The sequence below is a fragment of the Centruroides sculpturatus genome, unplaced genomic scaffold (assembly GCF_000671375.1).
Source record: "Centruroides sculpturatus isolate CEXI.00-Female unplaced genomic scaffold, Cexi_2.0 scaffold416, whole genome shotgun sequence".
NCBI classification, from domain to species: Eukaryota; Metazoa; Arthropoda; class Arachnida; order Scorpiones; family Buthidae; genus Centruroides; species Centruroides sculpturatus.
The window spans coordinates 327,326-342,377 of record NW_019384756.1 but is presented as its reverse complement, the minus strand read 5'-3'; the positions used below and the strand labels follow the sequence as shown (position 1 = coordinate 342,377).

General features: G+C 31.1%; 1 protein-coding gene across 1 annotated transcript; it reads left to right on the top strand.

Annotated features, from left to right (window-relative positions):
- Positions 1-11,823: 11,823 nt before the first annotated feature.
- On the top strand, positions 11,824-12,525 carry LOC111628714. Its single transcript, XM_023372550.1, has one exon. It carries the CDS (start codon positions 11,824-11,826, stop codon positions 12,523-12,525), a length of 702 nt encoding a protein of 233 aa, XP_023228318.1.
- Positions 12,526-15,052: the final 2,527 nt, after the last annotated feature.

Here is a 15,052-nt window from a genome sequence, read left to right as displayed (position 1 = left end):
TTTGTTATTTATTATTGATGAGAAAAATTTTATCTTTACAACAGTAAATACTTTTATTAAATTGTAATAGTGTATATTTTAATGAAGTAAAGTTATATTTTTTTTAAGTTAAGCTGTTCTTTTTAATCTAATATAGAAATACTTCAATTAGTATTGCTTTAGAAATACTGATGAAAGGAAAATGAAGGTTAATATAAAGGTCATCAAAGTAAATTTAGGAAGTTTATCATCATGCAAAATTTGAATTACAATATAAAACTTTTATATGTAGTTTTTTATATTTTTGTGTTTTATCATCATCATAATAAAATGGAAGCACATAGATATTTTTAGACTGTTTATCAACAAAATACTTAGATAATTTTCTTTAATATTTATAGTTACATTGAGTTTAAAATATATTAATGTTTGTGCATACATAAATATGTATCTGTAAACACATGGTACCTATGTGATACATATATCAATGCATATCTGTGCAGTTTTATGTGGGACTGGAATATTCTTATAGTTTGGAACACTATGCTGGTGGTAAATTGTCACTTTCTGATAAGCTACTACCCGTGTAGCTTACATAGACAACTTCAAGCTATTGCTACTGTTTTAATTTTGTAATCTAGACAAAATACATGTGCTTTTTTTCTTTTTGTTTTAATCTAGACAAGTCAGAAGATAAGAATTAGAATGAAAGGATGTATATTAATTTCTCCTTTGTTAAAATCAAATGAGAAACTAATACTTTATTTACTTATAAGAAATATAAATTATCTAGATCATTTTTTAACATGATAGCTGATAAATTTTAATGTAATAGAAATTCAAATTTCTATAGTAGGAACAATATGTAGTAGCAACTTCAAAATTACTTATGATAGGAATTAATTTAGTTTTGAAAATTTGGATAAAAGAAAGAAGGAAAGTTTCTTTTTAGAATATTTAGAAATTAAATAATTTGCAAACTCTTAAAGTATTGACTAAAAATGAGTTTTTTGTTTTTCTATTTATTAGCTATGAAAGATGAAAATTATTAGCTTTTCAAAAAACTTTAAAATTATTTTAATAAAATCTATGTAAAAATGTACTTATATATTTGACTAATAATTGAACAAAGTGTTCAATTATTAGTCAAATATATAAGTACATTTTTACATAGAATACATTTTTACATAGTACATTAAAATAATAATAATAATGTAAAAATAATAAGTACATTTTTACATAGAATAGTAGGATAAGCAATAATTATTAGATTTTGAAAAATAATTTAATTTATAAGCTCTTAGTACTTTACAGATTATATAAATTTTAGGATTTAATGAAATCTTAAAATTATCCATATCAATTTGTTTATTGCTATCAAACAATATGTAAGAGGTGTTCTTCTTGTCTTTATGAATTATTTAGTAAATTTTTTTGAGACTAAAAGAAAAATTAAAAACACATTAAAGCTACTCTGTAAAATAATAAATAGGCCTACTTTCAAATGTATTCACTATTGATTTCTATAAAAATATAATTCTTGTTTACGATATATGTTTTTGTTTTTTTTTTTGCTAGGTCTTTAAATTATAAAATAAAAAGCTATAAATTATTTTATTTTATTAAGTTATGTTTCAAAATTATTGTATCAGTTTAGTTAATTTTAAATAAGTTCTAACTGAAAAAATAAACAGAAGAAACAGTGCATCTTGTAACTCCAGCAGTATGTTTAATAAATGATAACATTTTTAACCTAATACCATAGTCCTTCCTCAGTGAAGTATACCATTTAAAATAAAATGAAATATTTTCATTTTAAAGTATTTTGTAGTTATTATAATTTAATTATAATATATATAAGAATCTGATCATTTGAATCTAAAATCTTTACTTTCTCAATAAAATGATATTTTGTTCCAAAATTAAAGAGGCAATTGTAAATTTAATTTTAGATCAACTTTATCTAGCATGTAACCATATTATAGCACAGTGTATTCTGAATATAATGTAAAATATTTTTAAAAAATCTCAATTACTATAGTTTTTTTAAGTAAACAATTTGATTTTTATACTCAGGATTGTTTCACTTATTCATTGTATTGTTAAGTATCTTTTAAAGAGTGTATTTTTTTTAAATGGAGATGCTAACTGAAGGATTTTCAATTTTATAAGTTATTTATTTATCATATCTTAATTTAACAAGTTAAATGTACTATTTGTAGATAAAGTAAATGTTCTAGTATTTTTTTTATTCTTAAAGCATTCAGCATGTTTAGCAAAATTTCAATAAAAATGAGATTTAGTAACATCACAAATACTCAGACTACTAAACCATCAGATTCTACAGGGTGTTCAGAAAGTCTCTGTGCATTTATATATTTATTAACAGACATGATTCAATATAGAATACAGGAGGTAAATATGAATGACAATTATAAACAATATTGAAAGTGACCCTTGTTAGCATGAATACAGGCTTGGATCCTCCTTATTTTGTTCCTAAACACTGCTATCAGTTGCTTGCTTGAAAGACTGAATGAATGCTGTTATCGCTGCTTTCAAGTCATCCAGTGTGTGTGGACAATGTCAATACACTGCAGATTTTGCTGCTCCCTACAGATAAGTCTGGTGGATTTAGATCTGGCGCAAACACAAGGATCTGTAGTCAAATGGAATGAGGCAGCCATCATCGAACCTTTATCTTCCCCATCTTTGGCGTTGACAGCTGAAAAGATTCAGATTTATAGGAGTAAACTATAGGAAGGCTGTTTGAATGTGAGGGATGTCGAGAGTCTTCCCTCTGCATGGAAGTTTGTTGGATGCAGCTTTGTGGTATATAGGGACGAAGATGAAATCTTCCACAAACAGCTCAGACTTGCCGACCATTGCTCAGTCTTTCAGGCTGAGCTCTTTGCTGTAAATGCCGCCATACACTGGTGTGAAAATAATTTCTCTGGCCTTAGTATAAACGTNACAGTTGAAGAAGTTGGTATTGCATCAAAGTGTTCCTTTGTGAAGGGTGTAAGGTTACATGACTCAATCACTTTTATGATTATAATTTGTGGAACATTTTGTTTAATCCTAGGAGAGCACAAGTGTTTTGTTTGTCCCCTCTGCAGACACATATGATCACAATGATTTTTACAGTTAAAAAATTGTACTGTTTTTATTTAGTGCGATAAATTCCTATAATAATGATTATTTTTTTAAGTGTGATTATTTATTTAGTGCGATAAATTCCTATAATAATGATTATTTTTTTAAAATATTTGCTAAGATAAAAAACAATAAAAATAATAGAAAATTGTCTACACTTCACTCTCCCAATAAATTAAACTATAAATGTATTTTTGTCATTTTTTTCTTTTAGTGCCCACAGGCTTTTTTGCCCTGTGGTCACTACTTTTTAGCAGGCCCATTACGGGTTCGGCCAGGCCCACAATGGAGCGGCTGGGAGGTGAGGGATGGGGCCCAACATATCCGGATGGACCACCTTGTGAAAATTTCCTGGGAATTTTTCGATCCTGAGTCCCCCAGAGCAGTAGGCTGCCACCTTAACTCCTCGGCCATCTGGCCGTCTGTATTTTTGTATCAATATTGACATCTTTGTACTGTACATCTTTGGTCATGTAATTGGTGGTATAAGCCAGAAAGTAGTAATTCAACATGAAATACTGAATTGAAAATATGGAATAAAATTTTTTCATATGATGCTCTGTTTCCGAGAAAAATGTCTTTGAAAGTTTATCGAGTGCACATGCACTTTAAGATTCAACTCAACTCAACGGATTTCATATAGATTATCTTTACTAACGTTCAAGTTAACCAAAACAGGTTAAGTTACTAAAATTCAAGTTATTAAAGAAATTATTTTGGAAAGAAATGAAAAGAACAATAAGTGTACATGCCAAAATTAAAACCTTTAAATTGACTGTAAGAGTTTTTCATTGTTATATTACATAAAAGTACACCTAATGCAGTAAAAAATGTGTATTCACAAGCAAAATTATACGTGCATAACACCGGATTATTTCATTTAAAATGAAATTTTTTAAAATCAAAAATGTATCTATAATTGTCCATATTTAGTTTAAATTATTTGAACTTAGAAATGGCAGGACATGGAGCAGGTTTCTAAAGGCAATTATCTCGCCACTTGTAAGTGCAGATTAAGACAATTTTAATTGCTTTTCTTATGTAAATCAAAATTATTAATTTAAATAACTATTATTGAAGCCTGCTGCTATTTTAACAATACTGTTTTATTTAATTCACAAAAAATATAGGCAAAAAGAATTAGGTTAAGTGGCAAGTAATGTGGAGGTAGAATGTTTACAAACACAACTTTAAATCACGTGAATTTTTTTCCGCCCAAATTTGTGCCGCGGAATTTAATTATAGATTCAAGTGTGCGGTGAGACAAAAAAAGTTGAAGAAACACGTGTATATGAATGTTAGTGTTTAGGAAAGCACAATTTTGTTCTCTCACTTTGAAGCTTAGTAACTCTTATGCCTTTTGCCGGAAATTTCTGAAATTTTTCAGGGAGGTTTGCGTCTTCCGGGAATTGATTATATTAAATTTTGGTGGTTAAAGATCGAGGAGTAGGAGAAGGGGGTCGTGTCATATATCGAGTGGGATCGGACTTAATGAAGATTTTACTCATTATCATTTACAAATTTATATTTATATATATAAAACTCGTTTACCTTCAGAATTAAGCTTTTTGCCATTTTAAATTAATACTGTAATGTAAAAACTTTTTAAAATAAAATCTCATAACAGATGACGCCGCATAAAATTTTAATTTTGCCGGAAATGTTACACAACTCGTTGCTGGATTTTTGGAAAACGAAAACAGTTCTGAAAAAATAACGGAATTGTGATTTATTTTTAGTTCGGGGTGTGGTTTAGGGTGGTCCTTTTCTTGCGAGAAGGGGACCACCCTAATTTGTCGGATATCAATTAGGGATGCGAATTCCTAATTATAATCCGAATTATTTTCAGTTTTCAATTATTTTTATCTTATTATTTTCATCTTCAATTTTTTTGTTTTTTTCATTTTTGCCTTTTTTCGCTTTGTTAGTACTAAGAGGATCGTTTTAATCATATTAATCTTGGTTTTGTCCAGGCCTACAATGGGAACGGCAGGCCTCTACGAGATGGGGCCAGACATATCTGGAACAGACCGCATGAACATGAAAAAATTCCTAAGGTTGTTTGCCTAGATTTGATTCAGTGTTCCCAAAGGGGTAGGCTGGTGCCTTAACAGCTTTGGCCATTCGTCTATTTCATCCATCATCATCCTCATCATCATAATCAGCAAGGGAAGAAAACAATGTTTTCAAGTTTGTAGGTTTTCTTTTGCTCATCTCTTTTTTAAGACAACGTTCCAATATTTTATTTTCTTGTTCTAAAATAATAGTTTTGTCTTTATTATTCGCTAGATTAACAGAATAAGAAAAACATTTACTTTTATAAATCTGAGTTATACAAGCAAATAAAATTTAGGGTCTGGATTAAGGTGACATTGTATGCAACTAGAAACAATTCTAACATCGAGTTTAAAATGCTATTTGTTATCTAAACGCTAATACAGTATTTTATAATTTACTGTTAGTTTAGAAATATAAATGTCCCTACAATTTTTTTTTTTTTTTGGTACAATAAAGTTGGTAACTGTAATTTGAACTGTTTAGAACCCATTTCTTGCGTAAACTAGAATTTTATTGGTTTAAAATAAAATATATCATAAATATTTGTATATATTTGGGTTTATGTATAAACATATTCGCGATAGATCTTCCATGAAAAATTTGAGGTTGCTAGTCTGCATTTGATGTCGGGTCCCGTAGTGAGGAGGCTATGGCATTAACCGCTTCGGCTATCCGGCCGTCATTTTCGGATCCAAACAAAAACATCTGAGATGTAAACAAATAGCGTCAAGTAAAATAATATGACAAATTTTTTTCTTGGGAATTTTTCTTTGGTAAAGATAAGCTTAGCGCTTCGAAGCGGTACCCACAAGATTCATATCTGCATTATTGGTTTCTATACTTCGCTTCAAAGAGCCAAGTTTATATTTGTAAAGTCTAAAGTTTTTTAACTTACCTTCCTGAAGGCGTAAGATGGCGAGATTAAGAAAACTTTTTCCGTAAAAATGAATATTTTGGTTTGATATCTGCTTAGCAGCATCTAAATGAGTGGAGTAGATGGGAAAACTGCAAAATTCTACTTGAAAGGGGTCTATTTTAACAAACATGAAATATTCATGAAATATAAAAATGTATTTTGTTTTTTTTATGGCATGCAACATATACACATCACGACTACCTGTAAACAAAGGGTGTAAGCTATTCCAAATGATTCTTTGTATAGACAAAGAATCATTTGGAATAGACAGATTCTTTATTTTTCTTTCTTTATTCAATAATATACGAGTACAAACAACACAAAATAGCGGTTCTCAGTGGAACTTTTTCTGAAAGCCTTACACAAAATTATTACTTAATAAACAAAAAGGTAAAAAACAGAAAATTTTTTGCCGATGTTTCGGGCAATTGACTTGGGTACAGTCAACTGAGGGAACGTTCTCTTGCGAGGTTACTAAAGCACTTATTGTTACGAATACGAATGAAATATACGCGAGATCACAAATATGGGTTGTTGAGAAACATCTATTAAAATCAATTTTATTTTTCAGCACTAATACAAAAATAGACTTTTGTCGTCATAAATAGGTCTATTCTGTATGTGCACTGCGTTAATGTGTGGAGGACCATTGGTAAATGCATCAATCCTGCTCCTCTGCTGGTCTGGAGAGCCATCTATGATCCTTAGTAATGGTGTGAGGGACACTTTTGTATCTTTTTGACTTTTTCCGACCTGTGGGTTGTTAGACTAGATGTTGCTTGTCGGAGAGATTAGTAAAAACAAGTTAGACTCGCGTAACAGGTTATGTAACAAAAAAACAAAGAATACACAAGAAATGACTCACGGAAGGTCAGCGTTGAAAAGGGGAGAGTGAAACGAGGTCACCGTCACCAACGGCTCCCCGAGGGGTCAACAGCTCCAGCAACCTTTTATTACGTAACGGAAAAATATTTACAAAACATTACCGTGACACAATGCGTTGTACGTAACAATGTCATATAACATTTAACAATAATTTTAAATTTCCTTTGACTAGATTTTCATCGAGCATTTGTGATTATTAAATGAGACGCCATTTTCTACCACGTACAGTACGAGTGTGACGGATATGGAGCGGCATTTGCAAAAGATCTGTTGTAGGATAGAATGCGGTGCCTGTATGCCTCCATGCGCGACCGTATCGTCAAATGTATCCAGATTTCTTTAAATTGTACTATTTTTTCAGAGGAACTTGTACATTTGCTATGATAATACAATCATTTATTACCATAATCATTACGTCCACACTATTAAAGTTTTATTCGATTCATTGCCTGCTTCTTGGTGCGTAACTTTTTTGAGAGTGAGTGTATATGACATATACAGTACATATATTTGATATGCATATGCAATTTTGAACTTCTGGAGGGTTTGAATCTTGATCAATCCAAAATTTTTCTGTAAACGACTTAACCCGAATATATAGGTTCTGATTTTTCGGGCATCATCTATTGTACCTTGACCGAACTAATTTTGGGAATGCCCTCTTGGATTTTTTAAACACTCCTGCTTGTGAGCACTAAGAAGGCTTTTAAAAAGTCCATTATGGGTTCAGCCAGGCCCACAATGAAGCTAGCACAATAGGTGATGATAGATGGGTCCGGACGGGCATTCCTAAAAAATTCCTGGGGTTGTTGTAACCGTTGGAATTCGATCCAGGGTTCCCCAGAACGGTAGACTGCCACCTTAACAGCTCGGCCATTCGGCCGATGCCTTCTTATAGCTTATAAAAAAGAGAAAAATTAAAAAGCAGGCGAAAGTTTCTCGTTTAGAAATTATATTTAAACATTTTTATTAATTTTTAACGTACATCTAAAACATCATGAAGTCAAAATGCCATTTTTATGACATAACATTAGATAGACTTTTAAAATTTGTACGATCGAAAACTATTGAATCAGTAATGTGAGAAATATGAATATTGGGACTTTATGCAATAATAATTTCTGCAAAAAGTATACTATATTTTCAGAAATCAGAAAAATTATTTTTATTATTCGACTACATTCTTTTCTGTTTTTAAATATTAAACACAAACAGATCTGATCTGAAAATAAATGCGTATTTCTAGAAAAAAGGACACGCTTCCACTCTGCCACCCTACGACAAGAATCCGTATTGCTAGTCTGCATTTGATGTCGGGTCCCGTAGTGAGGAGGCTATGGCATTAACTGCTTCGGCTATGCGGCCGTCATTTTCGGATCCAAACAAAAACATCTGAGATGTAAACAAATAGCGTCAAGTAAAATAATATGACAAATTTTTTTCTTGGGAATTTTTCTTTGGTAAAGATAAGCTTAGCGCTTCGAAGCGGTACCCACAAGATTTTTATCTGCATTATTGGTTTCTATACTTCGCTTCAAAGAGCCAAGTTTATATTTGTAAAGTCTAAAGTTTTTTAACTTACCTTCCTGAAGGCGTAAGATGGCGAGATTAAGAAAACTTTTTCCGTAAAAATGAATATTTTGGTTTGATATCTGCTTAGCAGCATCTAAATGAGTGGAGTAGATGGGAAAACTGCAAAATTCTACTTGAAAGGGGTCTATTTTAACAAACATGAAATATTCATGAAATATAAAAATGTATTTTGTTTTTTTTATGGCATGCAACATATACACATCACGACTACCTGTAAACAAAGGGTGTAAGCTATTCCAAATGATTCTTTGTATAGACAAAGAATCATTTGGAATAGACAGATTCTTTATTTTTCTTTCTTTATTCAATAATATACGAGTACAAACAACACAAAATAGCGGTTCTCAGTGGAACTTTTTCTGAAAGCCTTACACAAAATTATTACTTAATAAACAAAAAGGTAAAAAACAAAATTTTTTGCCGATGTTTCGGGCAATTGACTTGGGTACAGTCAACTGAGGGAACGTTCTCTTGCGAGGTTACTAAAGCACTTATTGTTACGAATACGAATGAAATATATGTGAGATCACAAATATGGGTTGTTGAGAAACATCTATTAAAATCAATTTTATTTTTCAGCACTAATATAAAAATAGACTTTTGTCGTCATAAATAGGTCTATTCTGTATGTGCACTGCGTTAATGTGTGGAGGACCATTGGTAAATGCATCAATCCTGCTCCTCTGCTGGTCTGGAGAGCCATCTATGATCCTTAGTAATGGTGTGAGGGACACTTTTGTTTCTTTTTGACTTTTTCCGACCTGTGGGTTGTTAGACTAGATGTTGCTTGTCGGAGAGATTAGTAAAAACAAGTTAGACTCGCGTAACAGGTTATGTAACAAAAAAACAAAGAATACACAAGAAATGACTCACGGAAGGTCAGCGTTGAAAAGGGGAGCGTGAAACGAGGTCAACGTCACCAACGGCTCCCCGAGGAGTCAACAGCTCCAGCAACCTTTTATTACGTAACGGAAAAATATTTACAAAACATTACCGTGACACAATGCGTTGTACGTAACAATGTTATATAACATTTAACAATAATTTTAAATTTCCTTTGACTAGATTTTCATCGAGCATTTGTGATTATTAAATGAGACGCAATTTTCTACCACGTACAGTACGAGTGTGACGGATATGGAGCGGCATTTGCAAAAGATCTGTTGTAGGATAGAATGCGGTGCCTGTATGTCTCCATGCGCGACCGTATCGTCAAATGTATCCAGATTTCTTTAAATTGTACTATTTTTTCAGAGGAACTTGTACATTTGCTATGATAATACAATCATTTATTACCATAATCATTACGTCCACACTATTAAAGTTTTATTCGATTCATTGCCTGCTTCTTGGTGCGTAACTTTTTTGAGAGTGAGTGTATATGACATATACAGTACATATATTTGATATGCATATGCAATTTTGAACTTCTGGAGGGTTTGAATCTTGATCAATCCAAAATTTTTCTGTAAACGACTTAACCCGAATATATAGGTTCTGATTTTTCGGGCATCATCTATTGTACCTTGACCGAACTAATTTTGGGAATGCCCTCTTGGATTTTTTAAACACTCCTGCTTGTGAGCACTAAGAAGGCTTTTAAAAAGTCCATTATGGGTTCAGCCAGGCCCACAATGAAGCTAGCACAATAGGTGATGATAGATGGGTCCGGACGGGCATTCCTAAAAAATTCCTGGGGTTGTTGTAACCGTTGGAATTCGATCCAGGGTTCCCCAGAACGGTAGACTGCCACCTTAACAGCTCGGCCATTCGGCCGATGCCTTCTTATAGCTTATAAAAAAGAGAAAAATTAAAAAGCAGGCGAAAGTTTCTCGTTTAGAAATTATATTTAAACATTTTTATTAATTTTTAACGTACATCTAAAACATCATGAAGTCAAAATGCCATTTTTATGACATAACATTAGATAGACTTTTAAAATTTGTACGATCGAAAACTATTGAATCAGTAATGTGAGAAATATGAATATTGGGACTTTATGCAATAATAATTTCTGCAAAAAGTATACTATATTTTCAGAAATCAGAAAAATTATTTTTATTATTCGACTACATTCTTTTCTGTTTTTAAATATTAAACACAAACAGATCTGATCTGAAAATAAATGCGTATTTCTAGAAAAAAGGACACGCTTCCACTCTGCCACCCTACGACAAGAATCCGTATACGTTATCAANTAATTACTTCTTCAATAACTCAATAACACTCACAACAACCGCACAAAGCAGACTGAATAAATACAGCTAGCTAACACAGCTAGTTGATCGCATTGATATGCAATAGTAGTGCCACTTCCAGTGTTGGGAATGACTATGAATACAGAAAATACTGACGAATATGGAAAAATAAAAAAACTCATCAAAATGTGATGAATATCGAATATTACGAATATAGAGGTTCCACTATACATTAAAATAAAAGAAAGAAATTATAAATCAAATAATTTTGATTTAATCTTATATCATCATTTTCATGAAGACAGTTTGAATGTATAAATAACACCTTATCTTTGCCAATAAATATATTTATTTCAAAACAAGCCTTTTCAGTCTGATTTACAGGCCATCCTCATGTTGAGAACGAAATTTGAATTAAAGCATTCCATTAATGGATTACAAAATTAAAAATTAAATAAGCAGCAGAATAACATAAAAATATAAAATATGTACATAGAAGTATTAAGAAATATAATTATTAACACATCCAATAAAATTACAATTTTAACTAATTAGCGCTCTTAGTAAATTTTTTAACTATAAACTTCCATGCAGAGGGAAGACTTTCAGCATCTCTCGCATTCAAACAGCCTGCCTGTAGTTTACTCCTATAAATCTAGTTCTTTTCAGCTGTCAACGCCAAAGATGGGAAAGATAAAGGTTCGATGATGACTGCCTCATTCCATTTGATTACAGATCCTTGTGCTTGCGCCATTTGGGACAGAATTGTTGCATTAGATTCCTTTCTGACTCTTCTATCCAAACTTCCTTATTGGAAGTTTGGATAGAAGAGTCAGGAAACTAGAGGTCTCTAAACTTTCCACAGCTTTGCCTTTTCTCAAAAAATGCAGGAACCCTAGACCTGGAACACCTAGGTTGTTTGCTTTCACTAAGATACATAAAACCAGTAAAGAAATAAGACTGGTTGTAGAGAAATGCAGAGGTCCCACGTTTGTATTAGAAAAGAAGTTGCATGAATATTTATCCTCCCAGCTGGGCATGGATACTCTAGTTGAGTGTGAACCTATGAAAGTGGTCAAAGATCTACAAAATATTTTGTTAATGGAAGATGAAGTTGCAACTGTTTTCAACTATGAGAACATGTATCCTTCAGTAAAGATAGAATCATGCGAGGAGGCACTTTTGGATTTCTTATACGGCAAGAACTCAGAGTTGCTTCATTATACTGAAGTAGAGGATCTGGCTAGATTGATGTGCCATGAATCTTGTTTTGCTTTTAATGGGCAGATCTACAGACATAGAAGAGGGGTCCCTATGGGAAGCCCACTCTCAGGGATCCTATGCAAATTGGTAGTTAGAGGGCTAGAAAGAAGAATTCTTCACAATTTCAAGGAGGATGTCGTTTATTTTAGCAGATATGTTGATGACCTACTTATATTATGGAAAAACAACAGTAGGATTAAGAATTTTTTGGATAAGATCAATGATAACAATGATAGCCTTAGTTTAAGATTGGAGCAGAAGAGTTCCTTGGATCTGCATTTTCTAGACATTGGTATTAAATTCAGAAAAGGCCATTTGTCCACTAGCATTTTTATTAAACCATCCCATAGCCCATTGTATATTCCCTCCCAATCCAAGGATCCGTATAAATATAGAATTGCAGCTTTCCGAGCTTTAATAAGAAGGGCATTTTTGTATTGTGACAGAATACAAGACAGGAGTAAAGAAATAGAATAATGAGCATGGCCCAGACCCTAGGTTATTGAAAAAGTGCAATTCTAGGAATAGTTAAGAAGTATGAGGCAAATGTCAAGAAAAGGTCATTTAAAAGTGCTCCTACTGGAGTCGTGAAATTTACATATAATGAAAGTATGAATAGCGTTATGAAAGAGGTTGCTGACAGAAAAGGTTCGAAAACGCTTATAAAAAGGGCCCCTAATTTATACAAAATCCTCAAAAATGATAAATATAGTATAAAGTCAGAAGAGAAAGCAGGGGTTTATAGAATTCCTTATGAGAATATGTAATTGGGCATTAAAAAATACTATATTGGAGTAACCACCAGGATTTTGGGACTTAGACTCAAGGAGCATATTTACAATATCAAAAAGGAATCTAATGTAACAAATTTGTCCCAAATGGTGCAAGCACAAGGATCTGTAGTCAAATGAAATGAGGCAGCCATCATCGAACCTTTATCTTCCCCATCTTTGGCATTGACAGCTGAAAAGATGCAGATTTATAGGAGTAAACTACAGGCAGGCTGTTTGAATGCAAGGAATACCATAAGTCTTCCCTCTGCATGGAAGTTTATAGTTAAAAAATTTACTAAGAGCTCTAATTAGTTAAAATTGTAATTTTATTGGATGTGTTAATAATTATATTTCTTAATACTTCTATGTACATATTTTATATTTTTATGTTACTCCATTGGTTATTTAATATTTTAATTTTATTTTATGTTATTCCGTTGCTTATTTAATTTTTAATTTTGTAATCCATTAATGGAATTCTTTAATTCAAATTTTGTTCTCAACCTGAGGATGGCCTGTAAATCAGGCTGAAAACATTTGTTTTGAAATAAATATATTTATCGGCAAAAATAAGAAGTTATTTATATATTTGGTGATTTGCTGAGTACTTTATGATGACAGTTTAAATGTTTATTGTTTTTTTGGAAACCCCATAAAGTGAAGGTTAGATAAGAATTTATTTACTTTCTTAACTGAAAATAAAATTAAATTTAAATTTTCTGTTGCTTATTTAATTTTTAATTTTGAATTTTGTATTCTATTGGTGGAATGCTTTAATTCAAATTTCGTTCTCAACCTGAGGATGACCTGTAAATCAGGCTGAAAACATTTGTTTTGGAAATAAATATATTTCTCGGCAAAGATAAAGTGTTATTTATATGTTTACATATGATCTGGTGAGCATCAGGGCCACACATCTTTTGAAATAATGCAAAGATATGATTATGAAAAATGTACAGTGACTTTCTGAACACCCTGTATTTGGAACCAAATATATTTTTCTGAATTTTTTTTCTTTCAAAGATTTGATTGCTTCACTAGAATTTTAATTTATGAACATATTTTCATGTTGAAAATATGTTCATAAATTGAACTGAATAATTGAAAATAATTGAACTGAATAATTTCTTAAATAACATATGCGTGACAAATATAAATTCAGAATAATCTGTAATATTGCTCTTAATTTAAATTTGAAAATTTGAAAAATTAAATAATTGCTATTTGAGGAAAAGTTTGAAGATTTTGTTATATTTTAATTGTATTAAGTTTGAATTCTTAATTCTACCTGAAAATATAAAAAAATAATTTATGAATAGACAATTGGCACTTGAGAATGATAATCATAGATTGTTCTGTTTATGCTGTATTGAAAACAGAATTGAAAATTGTTGCTTTTTTGATACATAGAAACAATACATTTATAAGATTTATTACTACTCAATACAGTTTGTTTCATTTAACATTTCAATAAATTTTTAAAAATATAATAGAACTGTACAAAATTATACTGTTTTTCATTGGGAAAAATTTTTAAGAGTAATTTAAGATATTATTTTGTATTTATTATTTTCCTATTGTAAATGTTTTCAGCAATTTAAGTTATGAACATATATTTTCTGAATATATTGTGTAGTTTATAGTTCCTGTTGTAAAAACATAATCTGAATTCATTCTATATCTGTTATAAAATTTTATTTGAATCAATGTTTTAAATTTCTAAAATGAAATGTAAAGTAGTAAATATTCTGATGAAATAATATGTAATCCTATTATGTATATAATAACAACATATTATATAAATATTAAAATGTACTTTTTTTTTGACCAAATTACAGAATTTTTTAGAATAAAAATTGTACGTAATGAGTGAAAAGATTGTGACTATATGACTAGAATATTCAAAAAGTTATATCATGATATCTGAAATATCATGGATGAGTCAATATTTCTTAAATAAAGTCCTGTATCATGTCTAAAGATTCGGAAACTAAAGAGTTTTTCTGTAGTCTTTCTCTGTTCTATTACATCTTATTCTTTCCAAATAATTTATTCATCTATATCTATATATATATATATAAATGGACGTGTATGTCCCTATATTTCACTTTTCAGCCAAAACTACACATTGCACATGAATGGTGTTTGTATGTGGTAGTAGCACCAAGTCTTCATTCGTGCACTACGGTGGTTGCGTCTCGATAGCTATAAGGGTGCGGGAGATATGGGCT